The 18,459-nt window shown below is 38.9% G+C and overlaps 1 protein-coding gene across 3 annotated transcripts in view; it reads right to left on the bottom strand.

The window, feature by feature from the left end:
- Positions 1 to 18,459, bottom strand: part of NUP58 (nucleoporin 58) — a 34,488-nt gene that overhangs the window by 13,853 nt on the left and 2,176 nt on the right. For 2 of the 3 annotated variants that reach the window (XM_068526449.1, XM_068526451.1), the window contains exons 2-10: positions 16,023 to 16,165; positions 12,063 to 12,212; positions 11,301 to 11,438; positions 9,512 to 9,622; positions 7,779 to 7,803; positions 6,480 to 6,545; positions 5,987 to 6,161; positions 2,544 to 2,623; positions 426 to 544 (exon numbers count right to left, since the gene is read on the bottom strand). In XM_068526449.1, the coding sequence (XP_068382550.1) occupies positions 426 to 544; positions 2,544 to 2,623; positions 5,987 to 6,161; positions 6,480 to 6,545; positions 7,779 to 7,803; positions 9,512 to 9,622; positions 11,301 to 11,438; positions 12,063 to 12,212; positions 16,023 to 16,165 (1,007 nt within the window). The remainder of the gene's footprint in view (positions 1 to 425; positions 545 to 2,543; positions 2,624 to 5,986; positions 6,162 to 6,479; positions 6,546 to 7,778; positions 7,804 to 9,511; positions 9,623 to 11,300; positions 11,439 to 12,062; positions 12,213 to 16,022; positions 16,166 to 18,459) is intronic. The other variant, XM_068526450.1, reaches the window with a different exon arrangement.

Here is an 18,459-nt window from a genome sequence, read left to right as displayed (position 1 = left end):
GAAAAACATATTATCACACAAATATGTATACGACACAATCGATATTATTTTTCTATTACTTGAGTCCAATTTTTGGTACAGTTAATGTATAGGATGAATAAACTACACCAATACTTCCATGGATGAGAGAAGACAGCAGAACAGACTGAGAGAAGGATTCCTCCATCAGTAATCTGGGGGGCGGGGGGTGGGTGGGTGGGGTGCCCTAGGACATCTGCCCATTACATCATAACAATTCATAACAAAGCATTTTATATTTATAGGAAATAAAGATCTAATCGAGGACTTTTAAGGAAATTGTCTTATGGCAGTTTAAGACAACTACTAGTAATAATCTAGAATATCGACTATATAACAACAGCTTAAGCTCTCTAACTGAAAAAACGGTGCTATTAAAAAAAAAATTACCACGGAAAGCATGTTACCTTGAGGGGTGATATGTGAATTGTTCGCTTGGGTGGCAAGATGGTTTTCCAGTTCTTCAATCTGTTGTCTGTACTGCTGGAGCTGCACCTCAAACTGCTGAACCAGGATTCTGAAGTAGCTACACAATATACATTTACCAAGTCAGATCACAGTTTTAAAACACTGTTTCCTTTATATTCAAAATTCCAACAAAAATATGCCCCTGTTTAAGTAGGGCCTTTGAATTAGTCTGATGACATAATGTATCTTTAAGTGACACAGATATTACTGAAACAAAAACCCAAACTTGTAAGTTATCAAGGTATCAAAAATAGATGCACAGCCTTACTCCAATCATGAAAAAATACCAATTAAGGGATAATCTACAAAATAACTTAATACTCTTCAAAAATGTCAAGGTCATCAAAGAAAAGGAAAGACTGAATAAATGTTACGGATTGGAAGTGACTAAGGAGAAACAACAACTAAATCCAGTGTGAAAAGAATCCTAGAACAGAAAAAGTACATTAGTGGAAAAGACAGTAAAATTCAAATAAGTTCTGTATTTTGGTTAATACAGTACCAGTGTTAATCCTGTTCTTGATAATTATACTATGATTATGTAATATGTTAACAGTAAGGGAAGCAGGTAAGGGATATAAAAAAATTCTTTGTACTACCATTTTTCCAACTTTTCTATAAGTCTAAAATTCAAAAGAAAAAGTTAAAAAAAACCGTGCAATTGTCAACTAGATTTTACAGCCGAATACTTACAGTTCTTACGTTTATAATCTGAAATACTATTGATATTTATAATCTGAAAACACTACAGTGTACTACAGAAAGAGTATGTAATTATAATCACTATTCTGATAAATTTAACGAGAATGCTAGAAAGATAAAAAGGGACCTTGAATAGCACAAAACGCAGTCTGAACACGACTCCACAAGAAATGGGGAACTGTGAAAGCTTTTCACAGTGGAAAATCACACAATTCAACCCATCTCAAAATTATCTCTGATGGCAGCATGAAGAACAGGACAGCAGAATAAAATACTGCGGAAGTCCAGCGAAGGAGCTCATCCCACGCTAATCTGAGTAAGGCAGGAGTGTCACTGCCATTGTCCAGTCCTGATTCGGATCACTGTACTGTGGTTATGTAAGAGAGTATCCTTATGTTTAAGAAACACACTCTAAAGTACTCAAGCATTAATGGGTATCATGTCTGCAAGCAACTCTAACTGTCCAGGGGGAAAATGTATTTACACATATGGAGAGCAAGGAACAAAACTACAGTAGAAATGTTAACATGCAGGGAATCTGGATGGAAGATACATGAGAATTCTTTGTTTCATTCTTGAAACTTTTTTGTAAATCTGAAACTATAATAAAAAGTTAAAAAAAAAAAAAAAAAAGGGTGAGGGGCCAGGAGTCAAACAGACCCCTACCACTCAGAAGCTCAGGATTCTCCTCTTCATGCCTCAGGCTCCTCATCTCTAAGACTGGAATGTGACAGCTGTGGAGGGTTTGTGGGAAAGCAGATACAGCAGGTGAAGTGCCAAGCGCGTTGCGTGGCATATGGCAAGCATTTGAGAATATTAGCTATTATTCTCTTGCACAACACAGACAAGACATATACCACATGCATGGAAACCACATGAATATACAAGCTGGGTACAGGCGGGTTTTTCAGGTTCACTTATCTACACTTTGTAATTTTTCTTCCTGAAGATTTATTATGTATGCAAATAAAAGTTATGGAAATAAGTGAAAGAGTTAAACTATACTTAGTATGCCCTGTTTAAGGAAGGGACTATCATAAAGTATTTTTTAATTGAAAGTCCTTATGGGTATAAATGTAAGTTTCTACTATCTGCACAATGTAATCAAGTAGAATAGACCCTGTAAGTAATATGAAGTGCAACTGCATAATAGTGGGTAAAAGCTCAGACCTTAGCCTTCACTTCCCTTTCAATAAAATGGGGACAATATACCCTCTCAGAGTTATTATGAGAGTTAAATTTAAAAATCCACATAAAGTGCCCAGACTTGCTACAAAGTAAACTAAAAATCCCTACCCTGTATACTGTTTTTACTGTTCTGCTTTTTTAAAGAGAGAAACATTTGTTTAACTTACTCAGCAGGAGCTGTATTTTCATGTTGGAGTCCAGGTGGTGTTTTCTGGGTTCTTAAAGCTATTTCAGCGTTTTTTAACTCCTGATATAATAGAGGTTAAAAAAAAGAAAAAGCCAATTAAAAGTTAGGCTAAAAATACTAACTACCTCTGGACTGAAACTTCAACAATGCCATTCCCGGAGCTTCATATGCTGTGAGAACTTATTATGGATGAAGCCGCTGTACAAGGTGCTAAAACCTCCTTCCAGGCAAGACAAACTACACTTTTAACAAACTTTATAATAAATTTATGGTCTATTTTAAGAAACCATGGATTCCTGTAGGATTTGTGAAGTCAATTCATCCACAGTTAAAGATAGTGTTACTATTTTAAAATCTGTAATAATACAACTATAGAAAACACTATTTATAAAAAGCAAGGTAGTAGTAATAACCCTGAGGTTGATGACAGCAGCAGTTAACATTCTGGGTACTTACTTACTGTGTACCAAGCCCTGTGCTACAGGCTCTCCTTCTGTTATCATGGTCACTCCTCAGTAACAACTCCATAAAGTGGGTGACGAAGTTACAGAGACATTAAGTAATTTGCCCAAGGCCACGCAGCTAGCTGGAAGACCTGAGACCTGAGTCTAGGGGCCCAATTTTTTATACCTCACACACTTAACCTCCCTTCCACTCCTCTTCAGTGCCACTCTTATCTTCCAGCCAATGGTTTTTCAAGACTCATAATGTGTCTAACCCACTTACACTCCACATTCCTATCATTTCATTGCTTCCGCAACCTCTATTTCAACGTCTATTTAAGTTTCCCTTATTTAAAAAGAAGTCTCTTATCCTAACTTTATGTCCCCTGCAGCAACTTCCTGCCCTCATTTTACTGCCCACCTGTGAAGTCTCTAACAGTCTCTAACTGTCCCTTCCACCTCCGTGTTACTCTCCACCGCAGGCTTCCGTCCTATGACTCCGGACACGGGCCCAGAGCCTGGACTGCCCAGCGCTGAGCCGCGCCTGGGTCTCACTGGCAGGGCTCCCGTAACGCTTAAGGGCCTGCAGGTCCTCCAACATGCCCTCTTCCTGCCTCCTCGCCTTCCGCTGTCACCCTGCCCCTTCCTCGCGGCCTAGGAACCACCCCCACAGCTCTCAAGGCTCAACTCTTGAGCGTGCCACTACCGCTGCATCCTGCTCCGGAGGGAGGCTGGACGTCCACTGAGCCCGCTGCACTCCGTCACACCTCGTCCCTGGAACACTTACGTGACTGCTTTAGCTCACTCTCCCTAGGATACTCTAAGTGTTTTGATCCCAAATGCCAGAGGAAGTGCTCTGCACATAACAGATGCTCAAAAAGGTTCTCTGAATTTGTGGATTCAGCAATATAACTTCAACGAACCATGTGGCACCTGCCCTGCCCACAGAAAACATTAACCACGCGACTTATGTGGACTCTTAAGTGATGTCCCCCAGACAGGGCATGTGAAAGACTTTACTTCCATAAGGTTCTGGTCTTCACAATCTCAACGCTGCTCCTTACCTCAGAATTGCTTTTATTTCCCAGAAAGGCTTTCTTTGAACAAAAGGTTTTGGATTTAATAAGATGGATAACTCCTTCAGTAAGGGAGTCAATATTTCTGTTTTCAATTGGCAATTCACGAGACTGTGGGTAGAGCACTAATTCCTGTGTATTTGAAATGAGAGAAACCACAGAGCAAACTCCTTTGAGATCTCCTATAAACTTTCCTCAACTCAACTCAGAAGCCATTTTCCCTTAAGGGAACTCTCGACTCCTACCCTCTTCTTTCTCAGTCTTTGGGCATTTCACTTACCCCACGAGACTTCAGTACTTTGGAGTTCTCCTTTTGTCTCTGAAAGACAAGTCTGGTTATGTGACAAGTGTCTCACAAGTGTTTGTGGATGGAATCACCCAGTGTGAGAGTTACAATGGTTCCCATTCTTGTGTTCATTTTTTTTCCTTGAGTTTGCCTCCTCTATTACTTTGATAATGACCTTGTGCATATAATTTCATAAAAACTTCACACATGAAATTTAGAATTTCCTATAATGTTTAATCAGAGTCAAAACACTCTCCACAGTCTAAAGGCTTAAGTAACATTCTGTTCCTCCTAGGAAATACATATCTGATGATAAGGGAAGAATAAGTGGGAAGGAAACATGGGGGAATACTTTATTCTTATTTAACCAAAGAATTTGTAAGTGACCAGGAAACCTGAAAGCAGACAATAAAGCCTTTGAATCCTCTTTAAGTATCATAGTTTAGATTAGCTATTTTGGTAACACACTTATTAAAAATGTCACAAAGTATTCTCCAATAGTTGACTTAAAGACACATAAGCAGGTAAAAACTTCCAGTTACAAAATAAGTCTTGGGGATATAACCTACAGCATGGTGACAACAGGTAACAATACTACACTGTATATCTGAAAGTTGCTAAGACAGTAGATCTTAAAAGTTCTCACCTGAAGAGGAACAAAAAATTGTTAACTATTTGTGCTGATGGGTATTAATTAGACTTCTTGTGGTCATCGTTTCACAATATACACAAACATTGAATCATTATGTTGTACACCTAAAACTAATAACTTTATATGTCAATTACATTTCAATAAAAAAAGACACAAAGCACTTCACAAATTTTTACTTAAAATATTATCACTTAATTTATGAAGAGCACAGCACCCTGATAAACCCATTAAAGAGGCGCATATCACGTAAAGTTCATTAACAGATCAGGGAAAACTTCAGGGAAAGATTTCTAGATTGCCATGATCAGATCAAGGATACTGTACAACTGTGAAATATAAAACAAGTAAATCATCTATCATCATTCTTCCCCACTGATGTGAAGAAGATATTTTACGTCATGTATTATACCACCAGGACAAGAAGCCAAGTAGACATTAGTGACAGAAGATATCAGCCTCATTACCATTTTTATTAACCGAGACCTAACAAAACTAGCAAGTCACTGGAACTTAATATCTATAAAGCATGATATAATTTATATTTAACCACTGACAGATTAAAAAAATGTGTTTTTCCCTCTTGTATAATATAACAATGTAGGCAGTAGGCACGCTTATGAAACAAAGCAGTCAGGAGCATAAGCTCTAGAGTTGGATTACCCGGGTCTGAATCTATGCTCTTAGAAACAAAGCTCTCTGTTTTCTTGTTTGAGGTAATAACAGTACCTACCTCATAGGGCTGTTGTGAAAAATCACTAGGTTAATATATCTAAATTGCTTAGAATACTGCCTCATACATAGTAAGCACTCAATAAAACCCAGTAACTGTTAGTATAGTAATTTAAAAGTATATGCGCTATATGGTTTTCTTATAGCATGTCTGTATGAAACTTCATAATTTTAAAAAGACCTATTTCTACTTGAAAAAAAAATAAACGAAACTCCTACAATAAAATGACAGTTTACCTGAGCAGTTTCTATTTTCAGTTTGTCAATACTGAGAGTGTTCCTCTGCAGCCCACTGGCAGCCAGCGACAGAAGCTGCTTCAGAGCTTTAATATCTTCCTGCACTTTAAGCATCGCTTTTGAAGACATTCTACTAATTTCTTCTTGGACTTGTTTTTGTTCCTTCACAAATTTCCTAAAAAAATAAATAAAACTGAGTTTAAAAAAAAATACACCTTTGGTTTTATACAGAAAAAAAAGTAGGCTGGTCAGAGTTTTACGTCCAAGTGTGTTAAGAAGCAACTATTAAAAATTCACCTACAGTTCACAGAATGGCAGTTACAGAATTTTAATTCCTTTGTTTCTTTAACTCCATTGTTCTGCTTTCTCCCTCATTTCTAAAAGCACCACAGTGCTCCCCACGTTAGAACGCTCAGGAGGGGGAGAGGGTCCCCCGAAACACCTCCCGGCACTCCAGTCTGATTCGTCTGCTGACAACACCTCGCACACTTACTGCAGGCTGTCCACGTCCTGGCAGATGACGGCAGGCAGAGTCTCGTCCTTCAGTGCTTTACTATCCCTAAGAAAGATGCCACAGGCGCGTTAACATCAGAGAGCATAAAAAGCTGACGGCTCTGTATATCTTCTTTGGAGAAATGTCTCTTCGGGTCTTCCATACCTAGAGGTGATTCACTGTGTTGTACAGCAGAAACTAACACAACATTGTAAAGCAATTATACTCTAATAAAGATGTTAAAAAAAAAAAAAAAGCTGACAGCTGAGTTCTACAAGAGTATGTGTTAAGATATAAGAAAACAGAGCAAATATTCCCCATTTACAGTCTTCTTGGATGATTTTGAAGTTCTTTATAAAGAACAATAAACTTCGTGATCTACAAAATAACTAACAATTCATCTGACATGGAGGTTTCTTTTCTAAGGAGACTGGCATCTATTATAAGTACACGTAGATACATTGGACTAAATGTTTAAGAACAAAATAAATAAATTAAATAAAACAATAATAAAACTTCTCACAATGAGTTGCTCACAGTATTTTACAACTTCAATTTGTTCTTCAACAAAATAAGACCTAGGAGTAGCTTAAAAGAATGATGACTATTTAAGGAAGACAGGAATAAATGAAACTGGGCTGTGATGGCGGGAGCCGCACATCTGTACAACTTCGGGGACATAACCCTGGGCAAACGGCAGGCTCTTGCCGCTTCCCCCTTTACGTAACAACCCTAAAATACACACAAGATGTTTGGGAGGCTGGAGCTTTGTCATTTACTTACAAATGCTTTATTTGATGTAATAGAAATTATGTGAGAAGACAATTGGCAAGAAAATAATGATCTTCAAATGTATATATGACGTACATGGAGGTTATTCTCCCTCTTCCACATCAGTGAATGGTGCTGGGACAGTAATTTATATATAAAATGAATGGTATATATACATTTTTAATTTGTACATATAAATAAAAAGTGCTCCGAGAGTAAAGTTCCATGAGTTGTTCAACATTTACTAAGTTAAAAAGACACGTACATATATTTGTGCTTATCCATATTATTTGGGGAAAAGCCAACTATTTCCTAGGAAGAATTGGTTGTAAATTTTCTTAAAGATCTGACCTTCCATAATCTCTCCAGAGCCTATGCTTATTATTTTATTTTTGACAAAAACTTTAAAAGAATTTTTCTTCTAAATACCTATAAGGTTCCATTTACTTCCAACCATACCATTGGCCTATAGTTTAATACGTAAAACTCTTTCATTAAAATATTTTAAAAGTCAAATTGTAGACTTACTCTGGTCTTGTTCCTGTTTTATCACCTAGAAAATTCAAGAAGCTTCGTGTAAAAATAGGTTATTTATCAATGTATTCCAAATACAAATTTTAAGTTAACACAAACTAAGGTATAAATAAAAATTGTTAAGGATTTCTTAGAATGCCTCTTAATAAACAGCATGTGATGTCACGACTTGTCACAAACTCTAAACACAGCATGTTAACAGACATGTTTATGTACACATAAACACAGTTAGTTAGGTAGCTGATTTGCATCTATTTCTTTCAAGGGCAAGAATCTTCCTTTTTCAACTATCTTCCCTGAGAACTCTCCCTGCCGAGGAGTCTAAGTCCCGAGAGCTTCCGCTGACACTTTTTAAGGCCCCCTGAACAGGCTGCTCCACCTGAGTAAAAAAAAATAAGCTGCTAAAACATCTAAGGCTATTTTTTGAATTATGGAGTTACTACAAAGAAAATTAAGTAAAAACAAGAGACAGGACCTTATGTTTAAAATTTTTCATTCAAAGAGAAATAAATCCAAATTTTCTAAGATCAAAAGGATTTTACCAACTTTTAGGATAGTAATTCACTCTTTAAAACAAGTATCTCCTACAATAAAACCCATGTCCAAGTTTTAAAATCCCTATACAGATATAGGACACTGAATATTTTACAACGTCATGCATTATGCCATTCTAAGCTCTTTCAAGCGGTTCAGTGCAGTGTGTATGCACGTGCTCCAGCTGAATATGCTTTCATCAGAAACAGAATAGGTGTTGTGAAACAAAAAACAAGCAGATCACACACACGGAACCAACAACCACAAGAAAACTGCAAAATGAATTTGGGTTGGAAAAAAATTTTTAAAGGATATTAGGCATGCCAAGAGCACAGCAAGAAGGGCATATTCACACTGGTTGGTGAGTAAATAAATTGGTAAAACCTTTCTGGAAAGCAATTTCACAATATATGCCAAGAGACTCCAAAATGTCCCTCCCTATAAGCCAATGATTCAATTTCTAGGTATTTGCCCTAAGGAAATAACCAAAATATGAACAAAATTTATAATAAAAGTATACAGCATCTTCTGTGTGCCTGGCTCTCCCAAGGTTTTACCAGCAGTAATCCTCGAACCAACCCCATGAAGCAGGGACTGTTATTTCCCCTACTTTACAAAGCACCGAGATAGCCTGATTAAGGTCACAGAGCCTGTGAACAGCTAAGCCAGGCTCTGCAGCCAGCAAACCAGCTCCAGAGCCGACTCTTAACTACCATACTATGTTGCCTCTCTCTACAAGGATACCCAATACAGTGATGCTTCCCAGAGCGAAGATCTGGAAACAAACACTAACCGCAGGATGATGGCTGACTGCATGATGACATATCCATTCATAAAACTGACATTAAGCAGCATTAAAATATTTGTAAAGAATTACGGACACTGACTAAAACTTGTGATATATTACACGAGAAGGAATAGGTTACAAAACATGTACCATGGTCTCGATTTTTAAAATGCATATTAAAACACGCATTAAGATAGTTACCTAAAACATATGCACATACAAATCTGAGTTGTCTACAAAAATAAAATCTTAAATGCACAACACACACAAAATTTGTGAAATATAATGCAAACTTAAAAATAATACCTTTACTATTGAATATTTAACTAACAATCTTCCAGACGTAGGAATTTAATTTCCCTCAACAGGACTGTTAGAACGTGAAATTAAGAGTAACATTACTTACTCTTTTTATCCGATGAGCTGCTAAAATCTAACCCTCCAAGGCCTTCGTTGCCTGCAGATGAAGTAGCTGCTGCAGTTCCCAGAGACAGACCTAAAGCATTCTGTCCAAGTCCTACAAACAAGCCAGATGCCACTTATGAAGTTCCTCAGTCTTTATAATGATTTCCCCACTGATCAAAGCACTGAAATACATTTAAGTTGGATCCCAGATTATTTTCATTCTTGATTTAGACAAATAGTAAGATACAAGTCTAGAGCATGCTTTGGACAAAGACTGATAATCTTGCTTGGATTCAATGGTATATGTAGTTTGAATAATGTGATTTTATTTATTAAAACTGCCAGAATATATCTGTTCATGGATATTTGTGGATACTCGATTTTACTTTTTTTTAAACCCTCTCTATCAAAGCAGTTTTAGTTTGCATATTTTCAGGTGAATACATCTTGTCTTCCAATCATGCTTTGGAATTCTATACTTTTAAAATAATCTAGTACTGGATGTGTTAATTAACTTGATGGGGGGGAAACAATGTATACAGTCAAATCTTCATGTTGTACACTTTAAATATCGCACAATTTTATTTGTCAATTATACCTCAACAAAGCTGGGGGAAAATAAATATAATAATCTAGCATGAATTCATAAGATTTTAGTATAATATAAAGCAAACAGTTCTACTACTAATGAAATTTAAAGAACTGATAATTAAAGACTTGAAGTTCAAATATCAAGATTTCACATTCTCAAGTTTTTTTCCATTAAACTTAAAAAAAAAAAAAGTAAACTTCACTTATTTAAATCCTACTTCACAGACAAAAGGAACTGGAGCTAAACTCTAGTAATCTTAAGTCATCAGTGTGTACCTGTGAATCAAGTAGCAAAATTTCAAAGATCCTGCACTGGTAAATCATATAAGTCCATGCATTCTCAAGCTGACACAATTGTGTTCTTTTTAGACAAGATGCTATTTACCTTAAAAACAGGAAACTGCAGGATATACTGGATAAGAGCATGGGATAAATGAAAACTGGATTTAAATCCTGACAACGTGTGAAAAAACACAGCTGAATAAATGTTATGAATTTTTAAAAAATCAGTGGCACCTTCAGGTTAACATAACCATAAAGTAAGCATTGAATATTGTGTCAAAGAGCCTAAGAAAAATCAGAACAGACCTAAAAACTCAATAACAAGACACAAAAACTGCCCTCTAACTCGTTTCTATTATTTTCATGTTTTGCTCCCATGGGAATCTTTGGGAAAGATGTTTAAATATTTATCCTGCAAAGAAATGTACGTTATAGTCATCTAATGATTTGGTTATTAGAAGACACCTACAAAATTTGACTATAATAAAATCATTTAATACTTGTTTTTAATGTCCTGACTTCAAAGCACTCTAACACCCTTTCCTAAGATCTATAACAGAAAGCCATTCCCAGAACCAGGCTTATGAGGTCAAGTTGTGTCACAGTGAATTTAGAGGCTAAACGATTCAAGACTAACCAACTGCCGTTTATTAAAAAGACAAACTTCTCTAGAATAGTTTACTGGCTCCGGAAACAGGCTCTTTCTTGCCTCCTTACCTAGTCAGTCAATGTTGAGAAAATGCATTTCTAAAATATGGCAATCATGTATGAACAACTTTATTTTATAATTCAGTTTTTACACTAAAAGGAAAACATAACGGTTCAAGAGACCACGTGATCTGCTCCAAAGACCAAAACAAAGACAGTAAATTTAAACACGAATATTTACTCTTCTGGAGAGTAAATATCACAGTTACCTGATGTTGCCGTGCTTGCGCTTTGGAAAAGCGGCCCTCCCAAACCCGTCAAGGCTCCCCCTAAAGAGAGGCCTGCGGGTGCGGTGGTGGCTGCAGCTGCCGTCCCACTCAGGCTGCTCAGAGTGAATCCTGTGGACGCTATAAGAAGTGAGCCCGTAAGCCCCCACAGAGCGTGAGCACCACAGCAAACACAAGACACTTCCTTAAAAACTGACGTCACGATAAACTTGGCTCTTGAGAAAAAACACTCACTAAATCTAACATTATATATACTTGAGAACAGAAAGAAATAGTACCTTTAAAGTAAAAAACCAGTGACAGGAATAAGGGGTTTGGTGAATACCAGCATGGTATCAGCTAAGTGACTCCAGGCAGTAACAGAGTTTTCAACCCAGGCTACCAACTCCACACTCAAAACCGGATGAATCCTAAGCCAAGCAAGGTTTATGCAAACTCTTTATCCTTCCCTGTCACCAAAGTGCGCCTTGAAAACAAAGTAGACATCAACAAGTTTCACATGGGCCCTCTCACCCGCTCCCCTGCTTTGCTCTGTAAAGAGACCAACTTCCAAGAGGGCCTCTGCTGCTTTAATGCTCAAGGCTGATCTTCACAAACCAGTAATTCAGTAGGTCAACACTGCTGAATGACTGAAATAAAAATTCTCCCAAACTGAAGTTATCTTTACCAAAGGTGGATACCTACATTCACTGACCGAAATTAGAACTCAACCAGAAAATGCCACCCTCCCCCGACACGCCTCACCTGCAGGAGTCGACGTCAGAGCAGACGAGAGCGTGAGACCGCCAGCCGAGGCAGACGTGATGGGCAGCGCAAACGGTGTGGCGGACGCCGCGGGTTTGCTGAAGCCTAAGCTGAAGCCTGCCGTGGACGCAGACGTGGTGGCCGGCGGGCCTGTAAAAAAACATCCCAGCTTACCGTAGCTGCATGTGTATTATACAGGTATCAATCAGGAGCCTGGAAGTCTACTTCTCGTAGATGGAACAAAGGTATATGTACTTATACACTTATGAGAGAGAAAAATCATTCACCAAATCAGGGTGCATACTGAAGACGAAAATCCAATCTATGTGGTAATACTGAAATTCAATTTCAGCCCTACCTCTAGATATACCTAACACGGCGCTTCCCCCCTCCTTTCCTTTATACTCAGCAGCAGAGTCCTTCTTCTCCAGGACTATTTAAAACATCTTCTCTGCTGCCTGAAGCCCTCCTGCTCTGCTTCTGCGTCTGTCACTGCCCTCCAGTCCCCTCTGTCCGTCTCCCTCCTCGGTTCACCTCTTTTTATTTTTTTAATTTATTTACTTATTTTTGGCTGCATTGGGTCTTCGTTGCTGTGTGCAGGCTTTCTCTAGTTGCAGCAAGCGGAGGCTACTCTTTGTTGTGGTGCGTGGTCTTCTCATTGCGGTGGCTTCTCTTGTTGTGGAGCACGGGCTCTAGGTGCACGGGCTTCAGTAGTTGTGGCACGTGGGCTCAGTAGTTGTGGCACATGGGCTTAGTTGCTCCGCGGCATGTGGGATCTTCCTGGACCAGGGCTCAAACCCGTGTCCCCTGCATTGGCAGGTGGATTCTTAACCACTGCGCCACCAGAGAAGTCCTCGCCTCTTTTTATAAATTGAAGTATAGCTGATTTACAGTGATTCAGGTGTACGGCAAAGTGATTCAGTTTTATATATATATACACACACACACACATATATATTCTTTTTCAGGTTCTTTTCCATTATAGGTTACTACAAGACGTTGAATCTAGTTCCCTGTGCTATACAGTAGGTCCTCGCTGTCTTATCTGCTTTACACATACTAGTTGTGTATCTCTGTTCACTTCTTAAATGATACTCCCTAAGGCTCCATTCTTGCTCCCTCACTTCCTGAAACATCTTACCCACTTTCAGAATCTCAACTAGGTTCATGGGTCTAAATCTACATCTACCTGAGTCTCCAAAGACTAGCTCTACCTGGATGTCCCTCTGGACCCCTAAACATCTCCCTATAAAAAAATTTCCTAACTCCCCCACGGTCAATTTGGTTGCTCAAGCCAGAAACCATAATCATCCTTGACGTCTCCTCGCTCCCCTGTATTCTATCAGTACAAGTCCTGTCAATTCCACTTCAGAGATATCCCTGGATTACACACATCCTCAAAAACCTTAGTTGAGGCCATCTCTCTCTCAAGAACTATTATAATAACCTCCACGATCAGTCTCCTCTAATCTACTCTTGGAATTATCTCAGTTACTTTAAAAAAGAACAAAATAATATGCTGCTGATTCCCCCGACTTAAGGTTCCCACTAAGTCTATACATTAGTCTTCAGAATAGATTCTAAAGGCTTGGTACCCAAAAACCTTTCCTATGTGGTCCTAACCTGCTCCGCCAATCTCCTCTTCCTACCATGCCTACCCTCAGAATCCTAAACTCCAAGAGCAAAGCACCCTTGCTATTTCCCTGGATCCTTTAATGACTGGGCCTCTGCACTCTCCACTCCTGCCTGAACAGTGCTTCCTGCCCTGCCAATCAACAACTCCTGTTCTCCTCCTCCTCGGCCTTCCTAGTGCCTTTCACGCGCCTCTCAGCGCGCGTATCAGGTGACACCAGAACCCATCGCTCGGCACCCAGCGGCCCCTGACCTCATCAGGGTCCTCCACCACACTCCGCTGATACTCAACGATCAAGGCATTGTGTAGACTCACGGCCACAGCCAGGAAGGAGGAGTTACGCAAAGTTACTAAACAGAGAAATTATGAATGACCTGCACTTTGGCTTCTCCTGAAGGCACTGAAAGAAAAGAAGTCAGAAACTATGCTTCTGGATCGTCCTTGCCACAAGTGGAGGTCCCTGCAGAGTAACATGCTTTGAAAACACGCATAGGCTCTAAAATCTCAGGAGAGGATCCAACTGCTTGCCCTTGTAACCAGTCCTGTACGAAACTTTGGTGGTAGACAGACGTGCTTTCTGTTGGTAACAGGTAAGTAGCATCTAAGTGAAGAAAGTTCACCAATTTTTAATTTACTTCAATTTTAAGTTTACATTTAATTAAATTAAGTAATTTTAATTGAGGTTCCTCACTGTCCTCTCATCCTTTCACATTATTCCCTGGCATCCAGGTCAAGGCGCTGTCACCCTGGTTACCCACATTCCCTGCAGCATATCACGATAGAGAACCACGATATTTTTGAGCTGGAAGGGAATTCAGAAACTTTTTATTCCAATACCCTCATTTGAAAGATAACTAAAAGCTGCCAGATATGACCAGCTAAGGCCTCACAATTATTTAGAGGTACAGCCAGCACTTAATTCCAAGACTTCTGGCCTAAAGTTTGGTTCTTTTTTCACTAAAAGGGCTTAAATGACTGAAAAATATAAATGTGAAATAAATTTTGACAGAAAAAGACAATTCTGTATTAAAATTTTTTTCTGAACTAAAAAAGGATTACATAATCATCGATTTTTTTAAAATAGTCAAATACTGAAAGGTTCTTTGAAAAGTATCTATGATCTATATTCAGTTCCTTATATGTTTCTTCTATAGCCCAGTTCTGTGAGAGATTAGGAAAGAGTAGAAAAACCACAGATCTGGGATCTTCCCTCAAAAATTCTTACTCGGAGTTAATCCTGTAGTTACAGCTGTTGCTATTCCTGGGGACAAAAAGAGAAATAAATTTTAACCATCAGTGGCAGATGGCATTCTTTTGGCCTGTCACAGGGCAAGACTTGGAATCACCCTCAGGGAGTGGTAACACTGCTGGTGAGACTAACGGGTACCACGGTATCTTCCACCACAACCACTGCCTAATACAGCGTTCCTTCTATAGCACTGGTTCTCATATCACAGGCTGTGTATAATTTGATTAATTAGGGATTAAGAGTTGTAAAATGCAAACAACTATTGCCTATAACAAAATCCGGCAAGGAGGAAAAAAAGCTAGTCCAAACAAAACACCGGCACTGTCTCAAGAGGCACACTGGCTGGTCTCACGTTTACGCCTGCAGTTCTTCCATGGTCTCTGTGTAGCTGTGCAAAGTGCTGCAGTCGAGGCTGGCAGCTCAATGCAAAAGGTGGTAACACAGACCAAGAGACTCTGAGGGCAGAGAATAAAGGTAAATGAGGAAGTAAACTTTTAAAATGGTGGCTCCAGTGAAACATATATTTTGCTTATAATAGCAAAATACCTGTATTTTTTTAAAAAACGTTTTATTATTGAAACGTCCACCAGAAACCTTTACCTCCTGCCCTTTTCCCAGTGCAACAATTGTTTTAATAATAAAAAAATCTGAAACATCTCTTAGGAACGTAAATTATAATGTTATAGCAAAATAGGAAGCTGACTGTCCCATATATGCTAAATTAATTAATGTCCAAACTGTAAACTTGACTCAGTCTTCACCAAGATAAAACACTGCATTATATAATCTAACACAAACTTGACTTACTTTAATTCACTATTTTTGAATAGATTTATTTCCTTTAATTCTTAAATGTATGTGTGTGTTGTCCTTCCTTACACTGAAGTAAGTCACAGCTAATGGCTGGCCCTATCTCTGACCCTTGATCCCACATCCGTCTGCCTTTTCATCTCAGTATTTACCATTTTTTAGGTCTACCACCAGTGACGATCCTTGTAAAGGGAGGAGACACAGGACAGAACCTGCAGAGAATGAATACCCCACACCCACTCCCTGAGACTCTGACAACCCTCCTTACCTGTGTTCGTTCCTCCTAGAGTGAACCCAGTGGCAGGTTTAGATCCAAAGAGCCCGGTTCCAAAACCACCAGAAGGAGCAGATGTTGTCACTGGAGTCGCCGTGCTCCCCAGAGTCCCAAAGCTGAGCCCCACAGAAGGGCTGCTTGTTCATAGAAAACACAAAATAAAGTCTACTAGAGCCAATACTTATTTACGGGAAACGCAAGTTAGCTCTTCGAGGTTAATTATTTCTCCATTTAAGCATCTCACACATCTCCACAGGATACAAAAGTAATCACAACTCACCTTCCACCAACCACGTTCAAATATTTTTCTGTTCTCTATAAAAATAGATCCACATGCAAAATTATTCTTAAAAAGTGCAACACCAGTCTTCAAGAAAAGCAGAATCTATAGCAATTAGGATTTCAGATGCCAAGGAATCATAAACAAGATCACATATATTCTTTCACCAGTTTTCGTTTGAAAGCTAGCGTATTTTAAAACAGCCATAGGAAATCCTACAAATGATCATTTTCCTTCGGAACTATGTACGTACAATTCACACTGCTAAGCTCATTTGTTCTTCCCCGACTGCTAACATAAAGACATGCCCAGAAATAGGAGAGTCACTCGAAGCTGTCCCCGCCACCTCTCTGTTGCTGTATCGCCACCCCTGGGGGTGGGGATGAGGGACAAGAACAGACATACCCTGGTACGAGGAAGCTGCAAAGCAAAGCTACCCTCTGCAAAGACTGTGTAAGATCAGCAGAAACCCTCTTCAGAGGTTCTGAAAGCTTAAAAAAGAGCAGCTGATAATAACAAGTGATGCGAACAAAGTTTACAGCTTTTCAACTGTTCTTAGCAAGCTGCAGAGGCTCAAATTTGCTATCTATAAATGGTAGAACAAATTATGAAAACAAGCCAAAAAATCTTGACAATTTGACACTTCAAAAATTATGTAGGAGAGTTAAGAGAGATTACAACATGTATAACATAATGGGAAATCCCGTTCATGCTATACATGTATCTTTATTACTTCTCTCCCGGGCCTTCCACATAGACATAAACACCATGGCGGAACCCCATGCCAGTTTTAAAAAAAAGCTTCACAGCCTGCGGCATTTCAATGGAAGGGGCAGGCAGTAGTGCTCTGGCCAGGCTCCGGTACCAGCTCTCCAACGTGCTGGTACTTGTGTGACATAACGTTTCTGGGCCTCTATTTCCTCATCAGCAAAATGGAATAACAGTACCCACTTAAGATTTTTTGTAAAGATTTAGAGATTATGAAGGGCAAATTAACTTCACTCAATAAATGCTGTTGCTACTGCTATCATAAGGAGCACTTATAAATTCAACTAAACATATTATGTACAAGGTTCTATGCCTGTTAATCACTGTGAGGGGAACGGAGAGGGAGGAGCTTTTTAAGGAAGGAGAACTTGAAATCAGTCACCAACACTGCGCAGGAAAAAGGAGAGGGTGCACCCTAATTGTGTCTTTTCCTATTAGCACGTGTGCACGTGCCCCTCTGCGTATAAGCACAGGGGGCTGGCAGAGCAGGGCTGCAAGGTCTCACCCAGAATTAAAGCACAGATCTTTAAACAATCAACTGAACCAAAACGTATTTTTTTTTTAAACATCTTTATTGAACAAAACGTATTTTTAAGAAACATTTTGTTGGCAAATTATGAAGAATCAAATTAAGGAAATGTTTATTATGCTTCCCTTCCTCCCAAACAAGTCAGCAATCCCATGTTTTTACTGCTATTCCATAAATACACAAAAGCTACAAAGTGAAAGTATGTATTTTTAAGACAATTAAAGTATTTAAAATTTCTTGACAATTTAAGTAAAGATACAATGAAGTGTTTCACAACTTCATAAAGTTGAAAACATTACCAAAGAAAATATATCAAAGTAAAATCTTACTTTCCCAGAGAAGCAAAGGAGAAATTTCTGTGGTAGAAATATTCACTTAAAGAAAAACAAAAAGCTACCTCAGACCTAACCAATTATTGCCTCAACCAATATTATCTGCCAATTCCTCAACAAGGACATGATGTAGAGAAGCCAGCAGACCCTGCCAGATGAGGAATGGAATCCTGCCTTACCGTGGACTTGGGAGCTAACCTAACCTAGGTGCATTTACCGAAAGAATGTTAGGTCTCCAAACCAGTAGTCCAATGGGCAGGTGTTAGACCGTCTCTCCTTTTATTAATTTCCCAAGCCTCTCTACAGCATGTATACATTTTTCTAGTTTATTGCTAATACTTCATTTACTCAATCATTCAACAAGTATTTATAAAAGCCCTGCCAGGCACTGTCACAGGGACTCGGAGTGGTAGATGAGACTCAGGCCCTGCCCTCAGGAAGTCTCCAACCAGAGAAAGAGATTTATCAATCATTCATGCATTCAACAAATACGTATTGAGCTCCACCGTGGCTCCTGGAAAA

This window comes from Eschrichtius robustus, chromosome 18 (genome assembly GCF_028021215.1).
Source record: "Eschrichtius robustus isolate mEscRob2 chromosome 18, mEscRob2.pri, whole genome shotgun sequence".
Classification (NCBI taxonomy): Eukaryota; Metazoa; Chordata; class Mammalia; order Artiodactyla; family Eschrichtiidae; genus Eschrichtius; species Eschrichtius robustus.
This window is presented reverse-complemented; position numbering and strand designations above follow the sequence as displayed.